Here is an 18984-nt window from a genome sequence, read left to right as displayed (position 1 = left end):
GCCTCCATCCTGCGCTCCTCCTGCCGCCCTTGATGCGCCCTTGATGCTGATCCGGCTCCCTGGACGTGGGGCATCAGGCACTGGCTTGTGCCCAGGACGGTGCAGTCAAAGCCACGGGCCGCCTTCCGGGTGTGCCCTTAGGGGCCCACGTCGCTTTGGCAACAGGTTAAGGGGCGAGATTCTGGTAGTGCAGTGGGGAGGGGAGGCGTGTTCAAAGGCACAGTGAGTGGGGAGGCATGGAAAAACTATCCTGCTTGTGAGCGTTGCTTGTTCTCTGAGGTAGGTGCAGAGCGCGTCAGTAAATTGTGGGGAAGAGAACACAGCCTCCCCCACAACCATGAACGGGGGGTGTCTCTCTATAACCCCCACATGCGTAAAAGCCCAGGGTGGGAAAGGAAAGCACGGCAGGGACTCGCTCCCTGCCCCCAAAGACAAACTCCGGTCGGCCCTGGGAGGGCGCGTCGGGGCAGTGGCGGCAGCCGCCCTCGCCTGGCCGCATCCAGCCCCGCCTCTTGTCCCGTCAGCTGGCGCTCAGTGGCAGTTCTGGCAGTGCGGGTGGCACCTCTCCCCGTCCACGTTACACCGGCAGCCTCCGCTGGTGTCGCCAGGGCCCTGCAGGGAAGGACGGCAGCGCGTGAGGCACTCGTGGCGGATCGCGCAGGGCGCCCGGGTGCTGCGCAGGCTTCCCAGCGAGCAGGGAGCTGCCTAGCACAAGCAGCCGCCTCTTCGCCCACCTTCACAAGCCGAAGGCCCAGGCTGTGCGCAACTATCCCCACGCAGCAGCGGGCTTCCAGCACGCGCGGGGGCGGGGCTTTGTTTTGCTTTTTGAAATGTCCCCTCCGGCGTGGGCTCTCGCTCCGGCGCTTTTCAGTCTGAACAAGACCTACACGCTAGCGCTGGCGCTCCCAGTGGTTGAGCGGCGTTCCCGGCGGGAGGCTGTGGTTCAGGAGCAGCGCTGGGCGGAACCCACAGTGGCGGCTGTGCAGTGACGCCCCCGTGGTCCCTGGGGAAAGCGGCGGCAGCCTTTCTGCCCAATGCTGCTCCAGTGGAACTCTTTGAGGAAAGCAGGCCTTCATGTGAGTAAGGCGGCAGGGTTTGCTCACCCCTCTCGCTGCTAATTGGACAAAGGGCTTCTGTTGATCAGTGTTTGAAGGCAGTAAAAATCCACCTACGGAAGTGGCGATTGCCTGTGGAGCCCAAGAGTTTGCTCACTGCTTCTCTTTCCAGATTTACTGTGTTTTCCTTTCTGGCTCTTCCTTCTCTTTCACCTGCCTGCAGCACCCCATTTCCCTTTCACCTTCCCTTTCACCTGCCTGCAGCACCCCATTTCTTCGGCCTCCCCAGTACCTCTGCCCCCGACACCCAACAGTGAAGGAGCCCATAGAGCCGTTGGTCTCGTGTGAAGTTCTCTTCATAGCCAGACTGGTCTTTCACCTGCCTGCCCGCTGTGTAAACATTCTATTACCTCTCTGAGCCATTAAAATGTTCACGAACATTCCATGACACCACTTTCCGGTGGATTCCTGCCCTGCGCAGGGGAGCTGGGCCCGATGGCCTCAGTGGCCCCTTCCCCCTCAAGGATTCTATGAACTGCCTCAGGCATCAGGCTTATGGAGCAACACACAGAGAAAAAGGATTTCACCATGCAAACCTTTTCACAGGCGATAAAAGAAAAAGTGACCACTAACAAAAAGCCAGGAGCAATACTGAAGTAAGGTTGGAACTACTGGTCCTGGTGGGAGCTGCGGTGGGCCAGAAAAGAAGCGGAGATCTCGCGGACAGGGAGGGTCGTTGGCTCCAGGACAGCTTGAGCAATAATGAGGTGCGACTGCCTGAGACGGGACGGGAGCCGAGGAGGGGAGTGTTTGCCTCCTGGAACTAAGACCACCGGAAAGGAAGGGGGCTTGGTTGGTGGAGGGCCTGCTCCGAAAGGGCTCTGCGCCTCGGCTGCAAGGAAGGAAACGCAGCGGTGCCTTGTTGCTGAGGGAGCAGGAGGGGCCTTTCCTGGGTGCACAGCCCTGCCGCCCCAGGGAGGTACCCCAACCCCTGTCCGCATCCACCCTGAACCTTACCCCTGGCCCCCAGCGCGGCCCTTTGGTCACCCAGCAGATCTCCGTCTGGCAGACGGGGCACCGGAGCCAATCGCAGCCCCCCTTCTTCTGCACAATGATGCGGCACACGGGGCAGTGCAGGGCTTCTCCCAGCTGCACCAGCATCTAGTGGAGAGGGAAAGAGAGCGCGTCTGCTGCCCGGAGGGAAAGGCTTCCCCAAATCCCGGCCCTTCTGGGCCCACCCTCCAGGCCACTTCCTGGCCAAAGCCCGCCCTGCCCTGCCCTGCCCTCCCATCACCCTCCAGCTCCACTGCACATTTGTCAATCTACTGTCCTCTGCACAAGGCCGACATCATGCCAGCTGTGCATTCTGGGCAATTTCTAGAAGACCGAGGACGGATTAAATATTGAGCCAGGCAAGCCAAGCAGGAGCAGCTGTGGGAAAGGATCCCCAGGGTATGAGATTTGGAGGAGGAGGAGGAGGAGGCAGCAAAACCTCCCCTCCCCTCTCTGCATTCCCCGGGCCGCAGGAATGGGCGCTCTGAGGTCCCGCTCCTGACCTTGAGCATGTTGCTGGTCTCCCGGGCGGCATCGTCATCATTGTGGGCCTGGAACTGCAGCTTGTCCTGGTACTGCTTGCAGTTCATGCCCTCGTGAATGGCCTGTGGGCAAGAGGAGGAGTTCAGGCTGACGGGGGCCCTGCCGAGCAGCGGCCCTGTCCTGCGGCGCTCTGCAGGCTTCTGGGCATGGGGCAGGACCGCCGTGGCCACAGGGCCGTCACAGGCCTGCTCTACAGATGCACCAGCAGGAAGTGCTGCCGTCTCAAACGGGAGGGAGCGGCACCAGTTCTGAACGCGCCCCTTTGTGAGAAGCACCCTGCAGGTAGAAAACCAGCCCAGCTGTGGTTTCCTTTCTTGCTGCTGTGCCGTTTTTTATGTGGGGAAACACTGGAAGCGGGCATCACGCCCTGCAGTTGGCTGCAACACCGCCCACGTGAGCTGCTGCTGCTGCTGCTGCTGCAGGTGGGCCGGGCTGCAGCCAGCCGCCCCTCCGCCTGTGAGCTGCTCCCTGCTCCCCCTGCAGTTTGGCTGCCTCCTCTGCCTTTGTGCTCCCAAGAACAGCCCCGTGGGTGGGTGGGTGGGTGGGTGGTCCTTTGCCCTGCAGGGTGCTGGGGCACAGAGCTCCCGTTGCGTCGGCAGAAGGTAAAGAGGCACGGAATTACCGGCGTTTCCTAAGGAAAACATTTCTGTCCTCCAGTGTTGTGCTGAAAGAAGCCAGCAAACAGGCGGGGGGGGGGGCTGATGGAGGAGCAAGGCGGGTGCAGGTGTGCGGAGTAATGTCGGCTGCTCCGCAGGTGAGCCCCTACCCTCCCTCCCGGCCCCCAGGCCTCTTCTACCAACCCATATTCCTGTCTTGTCCGTCCCCAACAGCTTGTGAAACGTTCTGATTCGTTTTTCCCTGCACTCCTCTGGGCCTCAGGGCCTGTAGCACAGGGCACTTTTCCCAGCATGCAATGGTGCAGCTGGAGCAAGGCATGCTGGGATCGTAGCGGCTCACCTTGCAGACGAGGCAGTTGAGAGCCCAGCAGATGGGGCAGCGGAACTCGTTGACGTCGTCCTCGTAGATGCACCAGCCCAGGCAGTCGGCCGTCTGGCAGTGGTAGCTGTTCTGGGCCCGGCTCTCAGCCACGGACAGCCGCCGCTCCAGGAAGCGCTCGTACTCCTCCCACGACACCAGCTGCAGAGGTGGAGCAGCGGTCTCAGAGACCCCAGGCGGAAGGGGCTAGGGCTGGCGAGGGCACTAGGGGCAGTGGAAGGAACCACCGGCCGCCTCCCCGCACCTCGGTTTTCCCGACTGCACGAGGAGGAGTTTGGTATCGAAGGTCTCCAAAGCTTCCACACCAAGGAAAGGCGACCCATTCCAAGGCCTCGCTTCTCAGGCCGCTTGGGCAGGAGGCCGCCACCTAACGGAGCTGGGCAGCGGCCCCAGACCAGGGCGCTGAGGCTGAGCACTCACCGACCGGATCTCCCTGTCCTGGAGGTGGCTGCTGCAGGCGTAGGCGGCGTCTCGGAAGGGGCAGGCCACCTGGGGCTCCTCGCTGCAGTTGACCAGCTGGCGCAGGCAGTCCCTGGGTGGGAGGGAGGGAGGGAGGCAGGGGTGAGCCCACTCCCTGAGGCGGTGCAGCCCCTCCACCCAAACGGCCGGGGAGCACCATACCTGCAGAAGCTGTGCAGGCACTCCCGCAGCAGCACCCCCTCGCCGGGCGCCACGTCCAGGTAGCAGATGCGGCACTCAATCTCCTCCTGGTTGGGCACCAGGGCCTCTTCGTCCAGCTGGCACAGCTGCTGGAAGTTCTGCAGCCGATCCTGCTCCTGGGCCTGCAGGGGGAAGGCGGCAGAGGGGCTCCCAGCGGGCAGGAACGAATGGCCGGGCGCCCCAGGCGGCAGCTGTGGCGCACACTGATTGCACGGCCACGGCAACATCGCCCCCAGACCTGGATAGGGGAGGGGTCGGGGGTCTGTCCCTTCCAGTGGGAGACTCACACTCACACACACACACACACACACACACAACACTGCGAAAAGAGACAGAAGCCTCTCAGTGGTTCAGAACCCGCTGAAACGGGACACAAACCTTCCGCACAGAACAACAGACACCCTGTGAAGGGCGGGTCGCAGAAATCCAGCCAGAGCTGCCGGCGTCTTCGCTGTAACCGGACCCTTTGGCCATAATAATACTATACGATAAATACTACTGAGGCAGCACGTTGGCATTTCAACGTGCGCGGCCGCCGGCCCCTCTGCCACCCTTGCAGCCTCCCGTAAGGCAGGTCCGCCTCCGCCGTACGTTGGGGGGCAGGTGCAAGGCGGAGACACGGAGCGTTTGTGGCCCTTGTGGTGGTGGCCGAGAAGCCTCCCACGGCCGCTCCTTGAGGTGGCCTCATTTCTCCATGGAAGCCGCAGCCGTGTTTGTCCAGGGCGAGGCTCTCTGGGTGGCCACTTAAAGCTCCGTGGCCTTCCGGTCCCTCAGTCCCCTAGCCATGCAAGAGCTCAGACAGCCTTCACAGCTTGCGTGTGTGTGTGTGTGTGCGTGTGTGAGAACAGCAGAGCCTCAAGCGTGACGCCCCCCACGACTGAGTCACTCTCACCCAAGAGCATGCCCCCACCACCACCTCCACCTTCCAGCTCACAGCAGCAGCTGTAGCTTGGGGGTAGAATTTACAATTCCATTTCTGGTCTTTAGAACTTCAACATCACTGGTTCAATGTTTATTACGGTCTGCCTTCTCCTGCGTGAGGCCTCTTGCTGAGTGCTTAAAATTGGTTTTAAATGTTATTATTATTATTATTTATTTATTTATATAGCACCATCAATGTACATGGTGCTGTACAGATTACACAGTAAATAGCAAGACCCTGCCGCATAGGCTTACAATCTAATAAGTTGTAGTAAACAATAAAGAGGGAAGGAGAATGCAAACAGGCACAGGGAAGTGTAAACAGGTACCGGGTAGGGTGAAGCTGACAGTATAGGGTCAGAACAAACTCAATATTTAAAAGCTATAGGGAACAGAAAAGTTTTTAGCTGAGTTTTAAAAGCTGTGATTGAGTTTGTAGTTCTCAAGTGTTCTGGAAGAGCGTTCCAGGCGTAAGGGGCAGCAGAGGAAAAAGGACGAAGCCGAGTAAGGGAAGTAGAGTCCCTTGGGCAGGCGAGAAGCATGACATCAGAGGAGCGGAGAGCACGAGCGGGGCAATAGTGTGAGATGAGAGAGGAGAGATAGGCAGGAGCTAGACCGTGAAAAGCTGTTTTTTATGTTTTAAAATTTTGTATATAGATTTTTAATGTTTAGCAGGGCGGTAGAGAAGTGTAATAAATAAATGTTAGGAGGCTTGCTGCACACGCTTCCACTGAGGCAGATTGGCAGCACGCTCGACAGAGCCTTTTTAGTGGTGGCCCCCTGAAAAAGAAACTCCCATCACACCCTGGCTAAAACTGGCATTAGACCCCCCTCAACTTTCTTACCAACCTATACTAAGCGGATACCAATTCAGTATTGAAAGCTGATGCCTATTAAGACTATCACAGGAAGAATTCATTACACCAAACACTGAAGAACAGTCTCGGCATCCTCAATCGCTGCATGAACATATAAAGTACAGAAATAAACCACTGTGGCAAAACTAATAAATCATATTAAGGTAAAAGCCCAACAGCAACACAATTCTGCTATGGCAGAAGGCAATTCTGCCTTCTCTGCTGTGGCACCCTGGCTGTGGACTGAGCTCCCGAAGGAGGTTCGTCTGGCACCTACACTATATTCTTTCAGAAGCCTTTTTATTCTCTCAGCATTTGAACAGTCTATAAATAAATTTTAACTTTCCTGTTTTAAATTTGTATTTCTGCACCGCTGCTGATTTTATCCTGGTTGTGCTTTTATATTGTATTTTATATCATGTTTTAAACTGTCTTATCCTTTGAATGGTTTTAATTTTTGTGAACCGCCCAGAGAGCTTCAGCTATTGGAGCAGTACAGAAATGCAATAAATAAATCATTCATTCAAATGTTACCTTCCTTTCTTTAATATTGGCATAACGAATCTCATTCATCTTCAGATTCAACATATACATAAGACAGTGTGTATTTTGCAGGGATCCTCTGAACTGAGTTAAATCACAAATATTATCCCCCCCTTTCTCTTACATACACACACACACACACACACACACACACACACACACACACACACACACACACCAGTACTAATAGGGCATATTATTTGTATGCATGTAATAACACAGAATGGGAAAATTGAGGAGAGACATGATAGCACGCTTCAAATACTTCAAAGGTTGTCACACAGAGGAAGGCCAGGATCTCTTCTCATTCATCCCAGAGTGCAGGACACAGAATAACGGGCTCAAGTTACAGGAAGCCAGATTCCAGTTGGACATCAGGAAAAACTTCCTGACTGTTAGAGTAGTACGACAATGGAATCGGTTACCGAGGGAGGTTGTGGGCTCTCCCACACTAGAGGCATTCAAGAGGCAGCCGGACAAGCATCTGTCAGGGATGCTTTAGGGTGGATTCCTGCATTGAGCAGGGGGTTGGACTGGATGGCCTTGTAGGCCCCTTCCAACTCTGCTATTCTATGATTCTATGAACGTTTCAGCTGGTCCCCAGAATGCCCTTCCTGGGTTCCGGCTCTTGGTCCCAGCTAAACCTTAGACGGAATTCCTCTCCCAGCGAACTTGGGGGGGGGGGAATGAAGGGGTGAGGGGGCTGGAGACAAGTGGCGGTGCTCCAGCAGAACACAGAAGGCTCAGGCAGCCCCATCTGCACACCATGGGCGCTGCTGCCAGCCCGTGTCAACCCGGAGAGAGGCGGACTCACTTGCCAGGGCCATTAGGCGCATCGATCATCTCTTGGCAGAGCACTGATCTGCAGGCAGACGGACCCAGGTTCCGTCTCCAGAGATGGCTGGGAAAGACGGTGAGACCTTCAAGCGGGCTGCCAGCCAGGGCAGACCCCGGGGTGGGCAGAAAGCAGGTCAGGATTAGCAGCGAAATGCTTCCTCCCCTCCCCCAGCCCAAATTAGGCTGGTGAAATGAAGAAAACTTGGGGTAACCAGGAGTGGAATTTGTGGGAAAGGGACTTGTGAGCTCAGTTCGGTTCTGGTATTGGAAACCAATTTCTGGGCTCAGAAGGCGCTCCGAGGCACCTGGCTCTTCACCACGAAGGCCCTGCCTTTTGTACCTGGCTCTGGGGTTGCGGTTAGGGCCTGCCCACCCATTGCAGACTTGCCATTTGCTCAGATTAGGTGGCTCTTGTAGGCTGCTACCATCTAGGCCAGCCTTCCTCGACCTGGGGCACTCCAGATGTGTTGGACTGCATCTCCCAGAATGCCCTGGCTGGGGCATTCTGGAAGTTGTAGTCCAACACATCTGGAGCGCCCCAGGTTGAGGAAGGCTGATCTAGGCTCTTGTTGCTGTTAAGCTACCTTGAGAGGTGGCCAGGAAGTATTTTAAGTAACTTTTTTTCTTTTTTAAAGGCTCTATGGGCCTGAACAGCCAAAATGCCAGAATGTCCAGACTGGACCCAAGGGTTTCCCCACCAGCTGCCCCAAATGGATTCCACCTTTTCAGAAGTGGTGCTCAGGGCCAGCCCCCCCCCCTGCCCCACTCCTTGACTGGGGGTGCTGGGACCGGTAGGAGCTCCGGCTCATTTCACCGGAGCTTGCGTAAGGAGACCCCCAGGGAGAGCGTCTCCGGTCGGTCCGTCGACGTTGGTGGTTCCCCAAACCCACTGCCTTGCCCAACCTCACAAGAGGGCCTCTCGGAAGCCACAGAAGCCCTTCTGAGCTGCGCTGAAGCGGGGGAACGTGGCAAAGGGTGCATCACACTTGGTTTTAACCCGTCCAATGCCATCTAAATGTTCTCAGGATTCTAAATGTACTATTACCATCATTTAGAAAAAGCAACGCAGTGCTGTGACAGCTGCAGCCTCCTCCCCTGGGAGGCGGTGTGTGTGTGTGTGTAATCGCGTGCGTGCGTGCGTGCAATCCCCCCCCCCCCTTCTCATGTCCCGGACATCCATCACACCTCTGCATACACCAAACGACTCCTAGCGCAGGGGGGCAGAGGCCATATGCCGGCCTGCCCACCAAGAACGTCACCCCTTGGTTAGTGGCCAGTGGCAAGGCAGCCGGCTCCACGAGGCCGCCATGATCAGCGGCCCTTTTCGGGGATGGGGCAACAGCAGCCCTGCAGGATCTGACACCCCAAGCAGCAGCAGCAGCAGCAGCAGCCCTGCCTTCGTGACCCTTCAGGCAACCCTCCGAGGGCTGCAGCCTTGCTTTTGAACTCTGCTGACCCGAGATGTACCCGGCCCGGGCAAACTGCTGGGATTCCCTCCTCAGCTGCCAGGCACTACAGGACTTCAGCGCAGGGCGGGGGGTTGGGCCCCTTGAGAGACGTGGGGTGCGAATGGTAGGCCAGGCTCCCCCTCAGCACTTCCCAACTCTCCGTCGGGGAACCAAGGAGTATCGGTTTAGTCACGGCCTCCCCATCAGTCAAAGACGCCGAGAAGTCCCACCAGAGCAGGCAGCCTGGCTCGAAGGAAACGTTTAATAGAACTACAAGGATTTGCTCTCCAATTCACTTTGGAACTTCAGCTATACAAACCCGTTAGGCAGATATTAACGCGTCTCAAAATGTCACCTGAAACCTCCATTGCAGGAAAAACGCAAGTGTTCAGTACATAGAAAGGAGGACATTAGCTCTCTGGCATGCGCTGCTCCTTGTGGTAAACTCCCATCGGGGGGTGCCGGAGCAGGGTGCTGTCTGCGCCCAGATCCGCCGGCTGGCTTTGTCCAATGGGAGGCAAGCAGCGGCTGGGACTGACTCGCCTCCAGAAGGCACAAGAGCGCTCCTCCGCCCACAACACCATCTGGCTAACCTAGAAGCAACGGGGAGCCGGGGGGGGGAGGGGGGGAGCCCGAGCATTTTCCCCTCGCGAAGTGCTATTAAGGCAGAGGTACCGGATGAATCCCACCCAGCGGGCCTCTGTTTCCAGTGTGGCTTCAGTAGAAAGTTTCAAAGGCAGAGAGATGGGCAGGAGCCTTGTTTTTTGGGTTACTTCTGCCAACTGGTCCAGCAACGGCTTCCTTGTGCAGGAGCTCAGAAAGGCACCTGCGGAGGGCAGCAGGCTGTCCAGCCAATCCCGGCCCCAGGGCCAGAGCCAAGCCGGCAGCCGCGGTGGCTCCTGGCAGGAGGCAAAAGGCCTTGGTCTGAACGGCCCCGGGCCACACCTGCCGCCTTCCACCCGGAACCGGGAGAGGCGAGGCGATGGGTGAGCGGGGCCAAGAGCCAAAGGCCGCCCGGGTCAGGCACTGCAGGTACTTCTGAGGCCAGAGGAAGGAGGCGGTTGCAGGCCCCACCTACGCCAGCTGGCCCGTGGGGCAACTGCCAGGGGGCGGAGCGGGGCCAATTCTCTGGGCAGCCCACGGCCTCCGTGGCGTGAGTACCCCCCCTGCAAAGCTGCGCTTCCGATTCACCCCCACCCCTGCCAAACTGTGTCGACACACAGTTTGTGGGGGGCGCAACTAAGGGGAAGCTCCGTTGAACACCCCCCCCCGGGAGAGGAGGGGTCTCAGGGAGGGATTCCAAGCTGGGACCCGCCCCAGGGCCCAGCTGCAACCGTCACGGGCTCACACCTGCTCACTCCTTTGCACAGGAGCGGCGGGCCCTTGGACAGGGAGGCTTGGGCTGCCGGACTGGGCCAGCAAGTGGACACCAGGGAGAGGCTCCCAGGCCGGAGACGGGGCAGGCAGGCAGGCAGGCAGGGGTGGGTGGGGGGAAGAGGAGGACGGGTCAGGCAAGCCCAGCCGTGCCTCCCGGGGAGCACTGCTGCCGTTATTGCAGGGCGTCCTCAAAGCCCTTTGTAGAGTTCCCCACAATGTCCCGCTTTTCCCCACTTGCTCCAAGGCTGACTGATCCGTGAAGCTTCCAAGGACCAGCCGGCAACAGAAACCCGGAGCTGCATATTCCCAGAAGTGCTTTGAGGAACCAGAGAGCGCCGCAAGACGCCCGCCCTGCCCCAGCCACTGGGGCTCCGTCTGCGCCTGGCTCGTCTCCACAGCCGCTGGCACGGCACCCGTCTCCCCAGAGCCTCGAACCATGCAAGGCCCCATGGCAAAACAGGAAGCGTGTGGGGCAGGCCTCCGAGAGGCAGCTACGAGAACTCCGAGGAGAGGTGGATGAAGTCCTCCAGGGACCCTTGGCTGTGGGCACAGGGCACGGCTGAGCCCTCTTCTCTCCTTCCCTTTTCCTGCCACAAGAGAAAAAAGAGAGAAGAGAAGAGAGTCACTGGGGGCCAGGGCTCGCCGGGAGCCGCCTGCTTCGCCCCACCGCCAGCCACCACTGGGCCTCCTCTGCCAAGAGCAAGCAGCCCCAGCCCCAGCCCCAGCCCCAGCCCCAGCCCCAGCCCCAGCCTGCCTGCCTGCCTGCCTGCCTGCCTGCCTGCCTGCCTGCCTGCCTGCCTGCGGGTCTATTGAGCCCAAGGCATTGAAATAAAGTTAAAATAAAACTCAAAAATATCACTTGCACAAAAGGAAATTTAAAAAAAACCTACTAGCAGGGATACATCCATGAAAAGATAAAAACCACCTACTTCACACAATTATGCCATTATCAGTTACGAAGATGGCAAAAGTTGCCACCGGAAAAGGTATTTGGAAGGGGTTGGCTCAATAAACCTACTTCTGTGCACCTGGAAGCTTCCCCCCTTCTTCTATTCATTATTTTATTCTGAGTATTTCTAGGCTGCTTTTAAGGGCCAAAGTCCTCCCAAAGCAGCCTTCACAATAACCCCCAATGAAGCAAAATCCATAAAATAGTCATAATTAATAGCAATAAAACATCTAGGCCGGACGGTGCTAAGACCCAAAACGCAATCGCAACTGAAAATCCAGACCAGGCCACTGAAACCTACTCGGCAGAAGGCCAGAGCGCGCGCGCACGGCTTCAGGGCCTTCCTAAAAGCTTGCAGGGGCAGGAAAGGCCCCGATGAAGGCCTGCCCTCTCCTGCTGGCACTGCAGCCTGAGCTGGTAGAGGCCCTCCTGGACACCGCAGCCACCTGGGCTTCCCCAGTGAGCCCAGAGTCCAGGAGGGCTCCCGGCTGAGCCCCTGGTCGTTCAGGGGAGGCGCAGCCCCATCGAAGGCTCGTGGTCAACGTTGCCTTCACATTTCCTATTCCAGAGCCACGCTGACTGCCACCGCCTCTAAAACCTGGAATTTATTTATTTATCGCATTTCTATACCACCTAATAGCCGGAGCTCTCTGGGCGGTTCACAAAAAGGTCCGTTTGTTTACACCAGTTAAGCGGAGAACAGTTTCACTGCTGAACATTATTGCTCCTAAGAAAGGAGAGAGATTAATTCTCCGAAAACACGTTGAGCTGCGAAGAGCAATAATAATAAAGAGAATGGTTTTGCCAGCGCCTGGGATATGCACCCCCCTCCTTTTTCCTCTTGCTATCAAATGCCACTTCTGTTCCTATCCCGCTTCCCCAGAAAATACTCAGTGAAATACAGAACCTAAAAGCACCACAATTCAGAACACCAGCCACAGGGTTAAGACTCAAAGGGCAGATGCCAGCTAAACAGCAAACAGAGCTCTCGGGGGCCTTCTTCCCTCAGACCAGGCGCCGGCGCACCAGGCCATCCCTGGCCGGGAGGGCCCTGCAGAAGCAGAAGGCACTTGGCAAAGATCGCAGTCCGGGGGGCCTCTCAGCAGATCGCCAAGGGCAGAAGGGGACATCTGGCTTACCTTCTGGTACTGCAAGATCCCCTCCTTCTCCTGATGCATCCGCCACAGCTCCATCTCATCCGGCTTGTAGCTCCCAGGAACCACGTAGTTGGCTGGCCGATCTGTGCTGCACATCTCGCAGCCGGGACGGGTGGGCTTGTTGATGAACGTGCAGGTGGGACACGACCAGCCCGCCTGCAGAGGGAGAGGGGAAAGGCCAGCTTCAGCACCAGCCGGGCCAGCAATGGGCCAAGAGGCTGCTGCTGTTGCCGCCGCCTCCCCCTCCCCACCCCGTGCTCAGTGCCAGGAGGGGAGGAGGCCCAACGCAGGAGGCGCCCCGACCCCACCCCCTCCTATAAATGCGGGTTTGGGCAGACGGCAGCGTGAGACGAAGCAGCGCTGCAGGGGCCTCTGAGGGAAGGGAAAAGCTCAGGGCAGTTTCGCTGGGGATTGGAAAACACGTGGGCTGGGGAGAGGGGGGATTATGAATGCCACCTGCGCGGTGCCTTTAAGCAGAAGGAGCCCCTGCCTACCTGCGCAGGGGAAGTGGGGGCAGCAGTTGCGGCTGGAGGGGCCCGGGCCGGGCTGGGAAGCTGGCTCAGCTGCAGAGCGCCCAGGAAGTGGCTGATCTCCCCAATGTCCATCTTCCTGTTGATGTCTTTCACACCTGCCGGCAGAAGAGACATTGGCGAGAGGTGTTGCCTACCTCTTTCCAAGGAGAAGGTGGAGGCTGGTGGTTATGCCGTGACCCTGCCTTCCCTCCCTCCCTGCCAGCCAGCCAGCCATGACCTCGGCTCGCTTTGCTTACAAAGGAGGAAGAGCCCCCCGCCCCCTGCAGCACGTGGCTCACTCACCTTTCTTCGGCAGAGGGCTGGGCAAAGTGCTGTATTTGTGCTTGGTGTCGGTGCTGTCGGCGAGTGACGAGGGAGCCGGCTGCAGCACGGCCCAGTCTTTGTCCTCCTGGTAACGCTGCTCTGAGAGCTTGGCGCCTTTTGCCGAGAGTAGGTAGAGAAAGGCCGTATCTCCATCCTTCCGGATTCCGTAGGAGCCGACAGTCCGGTCGTCCACGCAAAGGCACTGGCCAATGATCCAGCGCTGGACACTGGGGTGGAACCCATAATCCTGAAAGACCTGGGGAGGGGGGCGAGGAAGAGAGAGAGAGGTGCAGGAAGTAGAAAGGGGGCCACCCAAGCCCACTGCCTGGCACCTTCCCCCACCCCTTTCACAGTGCTCTGAGGCGTGGCACGGCCACCCTCGCCAGGACAAGAGGCAAGCAGCTGCCCCACAGGCCGCCCTGGCTGGGAGACCAGCACCCTGCGCTCCTGCCTTAGAAAAGCTATGGCCCAGTTACCTGCTGCCTGAGCGTTGCAATTGTGGTGTAGGTGTGGACGCGGGTGGTGATGCTGGCGGAGCACGTGGCGTCCTCCACTTGCACTTTCATGCTAAACGGGAAGAAAGCAGCCAATGAGACGGCCACATCACGGTCAACGTTGCGCCAGCAGAAAGAGGACAGGAAGCCCCACCCGAAATACAAGGGCCACCCTGCCCAGCAGCCTCCGGAGGGTGGCACCGCCCAGCTCCCCTGCAGCCGCACCTGATCTCGCTCGTGGGGTAGCAGGCTTCCTTCAGCAGGATGCGCAGCGTGGCGTGCTGATGAGCGAGCACCGTGGCGCATCGCATGGCCTCCTCCTCGTTCCCGAGCTCGATAGCCACAGAAAGATGATTCGCCAGGTCTTCTGGGAAAGGATTTTAGACAGCGGTCACATGTATGACAGACGCGCAGCACCGTTCTCCTCTCTTGGCTCTGCAGGCATCCTTGACCGCAGCACAACTCTGGTTTATCCCTCTGTTTATTCCCGCAGACTGATATCATTGCTTTTCTAGATTTCGACCGTTGTGTCTCAGTTTAAGGACTTTGCACCAAAAAGCAAGTTATAAATTCCCTAAAAATAAATAAACAGCCCACTTCCCAATTTTAGGGCAGTTACAGGAATTTGCAATATCCACAGCAAATCCCTGGGCCCCACCTTGCCCCTTTGGGGACCTTGCAGCAGTTGAGTTCCAGGAAGCAATTCAGACAGTAAGCACAGCTCGCTTTTTTAGTATCACGTGGGAGATTTATAGCAATTGTTGAAACTAGGATTTCACCCAATTCCCCTTAACCCAACTCTCCTCCAACCACCATTGTACAAACAGAAGCAGCAGCCTGACTTGGTGTTGGGTGAAGAAGCACTTAAAATATGCAGCTACCATGTTACCTGACAGCTCGGTAGAATTTACAACAGCCGAGATAAATCTGATCTGCTAACGCAAATGATCAGGCCCACAACAGGATTGGCACCATTTCCCCCCCTGTACTTGCAGAACGTGGCTTTCCAGGTAGAAAAAGCTGAATGGGCAAAATCTTTTCTAGAAACATTAATTCTTTCTTCTGTCTGCCGGCCTTCAATAGCCAGAAAGGAGGTTCAGGCAGAGCCACATGTAGGTTCCTTTGGTCACCAAACTGCTAGGTGAAAAGCGCCCCACGCCAGTCTGCCACCAACCTTTCCTCGCAAGTTCCAAGGGGAGAGAGGCCTCAACTTCTGACACAGGCAAAGAGTTCACAGCCACTAAGGGATGAGGAGGAGGAGGCCGTCCCGCGAGCATGCTGGTACCCTCAGTAGCTGGGGAGAGAGAAGAGTTTATGGGAGGAGTTCTGTGACTCCCAGGCCAATTAGGAGGCAGACACTGCCAGGTCAGAGAGGAATAGCCCTCAAATTCTACGTAGGAGAAAAGGCTACCCTAAAGGAAAAGAGGAATCTATGCAGGCACACAAACACACCCTCTACAGCAGCCTTCCTCAACCTGGGGCGCTCCAGATGTGTTGGACTGCATCTCCCAGAATGGCTGGGGCATTCTGGGAGTTGTAGTCCAACACATCTGGAGCGCCCCAGGTTGAGGAAGGCTGCTCTACAGACTGCTACATCAAATGAAGAGTGACCCTGGATGCTTAGAAATGCCCACACCTAATTGCCCATCAAGGCAAATACATCTGACAGAGTCTGCTAGCAATCTACCCTGACGAACTTATGAATCTCAATAAGTCAGGAACATTAACGCTTGGTCTTTAAAGACAGACATGCCCAAGGAGGACAGGGAGGAGCAGCAGGCTACAAAGGGCTGCTTAATCTGGAAGCCATTATTCATTTTGAACACAGGGGAGCTTCCTTTGACAATGAAAAGGGCTTTTACACACACACAGACACACACACACTCGCTGGCAGAATTGGACACTGCTTGTTCTCAGCCAGCCAGCCTCTTGCGTTGGGAAACAGACTTATCTTGCAGTGCCAGGCAGCTCCAACCCAACGTACGGAGCCAACTGTGAGCTCAATAGCTGCCACTCAGGAACGCAGCCTGAACTGCCTCCACCTTCAGCCTGCTACAGCCCAGGAGTGTTTGGGTGTGTGTTTGGGGGGCGGGGTTTGCATTGCAATGCTGCTCCCTCTATGGCCCACGCTACGCAGTTTCAGCCAAGGCAGCCTGTTTTCTCAACCTATGGACTCTTGCCGGCTGGGCCCAGAAACCCATGCTAACCGCCCCACAGATCGAACCAATATGGGTAGGCACCTTTTTGCCAAAAGGGTGCTAACATCTCCCCTCCTGCCCACGTAACAAAATGTGGCTCGTCTGAACAGCCAGCTCCTTTTGGTGTCACAGACAACTAACTGGGCCTTGCCAAGGCCTTCCTGGGCAGCGGCTGACCTCTCTGCACCTCTCGGAGGGAGCTGCTGATGACCGTCCACCACTTCTGTGCCTCGTGCTCATCCTCAAAGTGGAAGACGAGGGGGTCGTCCGGGCGGGCCAAGACCTTCAGTTCATGACACGTGGCGGTCTTCGCCTCATAGGAGATCTCTTTGAGGCTGTACTCAACAAGGCTCTGGGGGCAGAAGAGGGTCACTGGGCCAGTGCAACGTCAAACAGCCCAGTCTGTTCCACCTGTGAGCGCCCCGTCCCCCAGCCAACCAAGTGGGTAAAATTCTATTTCCTAGCAGAGCCTCCCTTGTCAGTGCTGTGATGCTGACAGCCCCTTCTGTGGCTTAAAAGATGAATCTCTCTCTCAAAATACTAGAACCCAAATGGGGTCCTCCCATGAAGCTGATGGGTGGGAGATCCAGGACAAATAAAAGGAAGGACTTCTTCACACAGTGCATTGTTAAGTGATGGAACTCACTACCACAAGGTGTAGTGAAGGCCACCAGTTTGGATGGCTTTAGAAGGGAATTGGATAAACTCCTAGAAAAGAAGGCTATCCATGGCTACTAGCCCTAATGGTTGTGTGCTATCTCTAGTATTCGAGGCAGTAAGCCTATAGACACCAGTTGCTGGGGAACATGGGTGGGAGGGTGCTGTTGCACCATGTCCTGCTTTTCTGGTCCCTGGCCGACAGCTGCTTAGCCAGTGCATGAACAGAGTGCTGGACTAGATGGACCCTTGGTCTGATCCAGGCTCAGGGCTCTTCTGATGTTCTTAAATCTCCAATACAATGTGAAGCCCTATGAGCTGCTCTGCAGAGAAGGAAGTTTCTACCATTTCTGGTATAAATACATTCCATTCCCCCCCTCCCCCCTCTGGAATTCCACAGGCAGGAGCCAGCAATACCCAGGTGTCCTGTTTCTGCCCTGCTCTCTGACCAGGGCATCTCAAGGAAACAGAGTGGAGCGTCAGGGCTGCTTACTGGGGAAAGGAAATAAATAATAATAATAATAATAATAATAATAATATTTATTTATTTCTTACCCGCCTCTCCCTTTGGATCGAGGCGGGGAACAACATTAGTACAGAATCAATACATCTTACAAATTCTTGATTTTACATTGATCTGGATAGGCCTGCTGGAAAAGGCTAGTCTTTAAAGCTGCCTTAAAAAATCACACAGAGAGTTAATTTTACGACTCCCCTCCGGCAGGCCGTTCCACAATCTGGGGGTGACAGAAGAAAAGGTCCTCTGGGAAACTGACGTCAGCCTAGTTTTAGCTGACTGAAGTAAGTTCTCCCCAAAGGACCTGAGTGTGCGGGGCGGACTGTACGGGAGAAGGTGATCCCGCAGGTAACCTGGACCCAAACCATGTAGGGCTTTAAAGGTAACGACCAACACTTTGTACGTTGAAGGGCATGGAGAGGAGGGGGCAGATTCAAGAGGCACGGCTGGCATGCCATCGTCCCCAACCGCTGCAAGCCCCCCCCCCCAATCCAGCTACGTAGAAGTCAGTATCTAGCCCCACTCCCCGGCTGGGTCAGCAGTGGGAGGCAGGGTTGGCTCTCTCCCAATTGGGCACCGTGAAGAAAGGGCCGTAGGGGTGATGGAATTTGGCGCAGGATGGCACCGAGGGCACGCTGAGAAATCAGGTCCTATAGAAGTGGGGAACCAGGACGGGGGTCGCGGTCTTGTAGACCAGGGTGGGGTGGGGAGCCCTGCTCCGTCCAGAGGAGGGTCTGGCCTGTCTCTCAAGCAAGGGCCGGGGGCCGCCTGCCTGCCTCGCGAACGAAGACCCTGCCGCCCCCTTCTCCTGACCCACAGATCGCGCGGGGGGCGGGAGGGAGGGTGTTCCTCCTTGTTCTTCTTCTTGAGCCAGGGGCCAACGGGCCGCCCAAGAGCAGCCGAGAAACGGCCTTTGGAACTCCAGGCAGGCAGGGCAGGGCAGGGCAGGGCAGGAGCGGCCTCCTGGGGACGCGGGGCAAGGAGGAGCCGCCTGCCAGCCGCACGGACTCGCCTCCCGCGGGCTGCCCTCGCTGCGGAGCCCAGCCGGGGAGGCCCGTCGAGCCGCCCCCCTTCCCTTCCCTTCCCTTCCCTTCTCCCTCTCACCGCTTCGGGCCCCGAGTCGGGCCCGCCCCTCAGGCCGAGTCGGAAGCGCTCAGGGCCCGGGGCGGCGCTCAGCTGGAGCCGGAGGAGGCGCTGCGTCTCCCGGCCCGGCGGCGAGGAGAGAGACGGCGCCAGCGGACGCGGCACCCAGGCCCGGGCCGAGGCCAGCAGCAGCAGGCCGGCCGGAGCCGGGGCGGAGCTCGAGCCCGGCACCGCCGCCATCGCGACGCCGCCCGGAACCGGAAGCTTCCGCCGCTTCCGCCCGTCCGTTCGTCCCCCGCCAAGCGCCGCCCGTCCTCCCGGGTTCCGGGGTCGGAAGAGAGCAGCCTTTGCTGCTGCTGCTGCTGCTGTTCCTTCGGCGTATGACTCCTGTCAGCCCAAGCCAATGCTGAGGGCTGATGGGAATTGTAGTCCGAAAAAGAAAAAAGGGCTGGAGGGCCACAAGCGGCCCACGCCTGAGGGAGAGCGAGGGGAAGGGGGGCGGATTCACGCATGAGCTGCCCCCTGCTCACCTCCGCGCAGCCAGCCTGATGATGCCCCTCCTCCTCCTCCTCCTCCTCCGAATCTTACAATAGCCGAGTTGGAAGGGGCCTACGAGGCCATCCAGTCCAACCCCCTGCTCAATGCAGGAATCCACCTCAAAGCATCCCTTCTTCTCGTCGTCGTCCTCCCGGCGGTGGCGCCGGCTGCGTCAAGAGCCCCGGTTCGTTCATTTAAAATGTGCACTAATTTGTATTGAACAAGAATGCGTATTTATTTAAATAAAGAATAAATAAACGTGCGGC

At 57.4% G+C, this 18984-nt stretch overlaps 1 protein-coding gene across 1 annotated transcript; it reads right to left on the bottom strand.

The window, feature by feature from the left end:
- Positions 1-25: 25 nt before the first annotated feature.
- SHARPIN (SHANK associated RH domain interactor) lies at positions 26-18421 on the bottom strand. The gene is made up of 14 exons (XM_063131257.1): positions 18203-18421; positions 16102-16276; positions 14901-15020; positions 13952-14093; positions 13709-13799; positions 13212-13488; positions 12891-13024; positions 12379-12552; positions 4269-4429; positions 4068-4179; positions 3609-3788; positions 2612-2713; positions 2073-2216; positions 26-612 (listed from the first exon to the last, which is right to left on the bottom strand). The coding sequence occupies exons 1-14, from the start codon at positions 18419-18421 to the stop codon at positions 532-534; spliced, it is 2112 nt and encodes a 703-aa protein (XP_062987327.1). The 3' UTR covers positions 26-531.
- Between the last annotated feature and the right edge of the window lie 563 nt (positions 18422-18984).

Source organism: Elgaria multicarinata, chromosome 7, assembly GCF_023053635.1.
Source record: "Elgaria multicarinata webbii isolate HBS135686 ecotype San Diego chromosome 7, rElgMul1.1.pri, whole genome shotgun sequence".
Classification (NCBI taxonomy): domain Eukaryota; kingdom Metazoa; phylum Chordata; class Lepidosauria; order Squamata; family Anguidae; genus Elgaria; species Elgaria multicarinata.
The sequence above is the reverse complement of the archived record's forward strand: the minus strand, read 5'-3'. Positions and strand labels throughout refer to the sequence as shown.

Excerpts from the sequence above, each read along its gene's own strand:
- SHARPIN (XM_063131257.1), bottom strand. The coding sequence starts at position 18,421 with ATGGCGGCGGTGCCGGGCTCGAGCTCCGCCCCGGCTCCGGCCGGCCTG. Across the intron at positions 16,277-18,202 it reads CCGACTCGGGGCCCGAAGCG|AGCCTTGTTGAGTACAGCCT; the intron begins GTGAGAGGGAGA and ends TTCTGCCCCCAG. Across the intron at positions 613-2,072 it reads GGCCGCGCTGGGGGCCAGGG|GGCCCTGGCGACACCAGCGG; the intron begins GTAAGGTTCAGG and ends CCTTCCCTGCAG.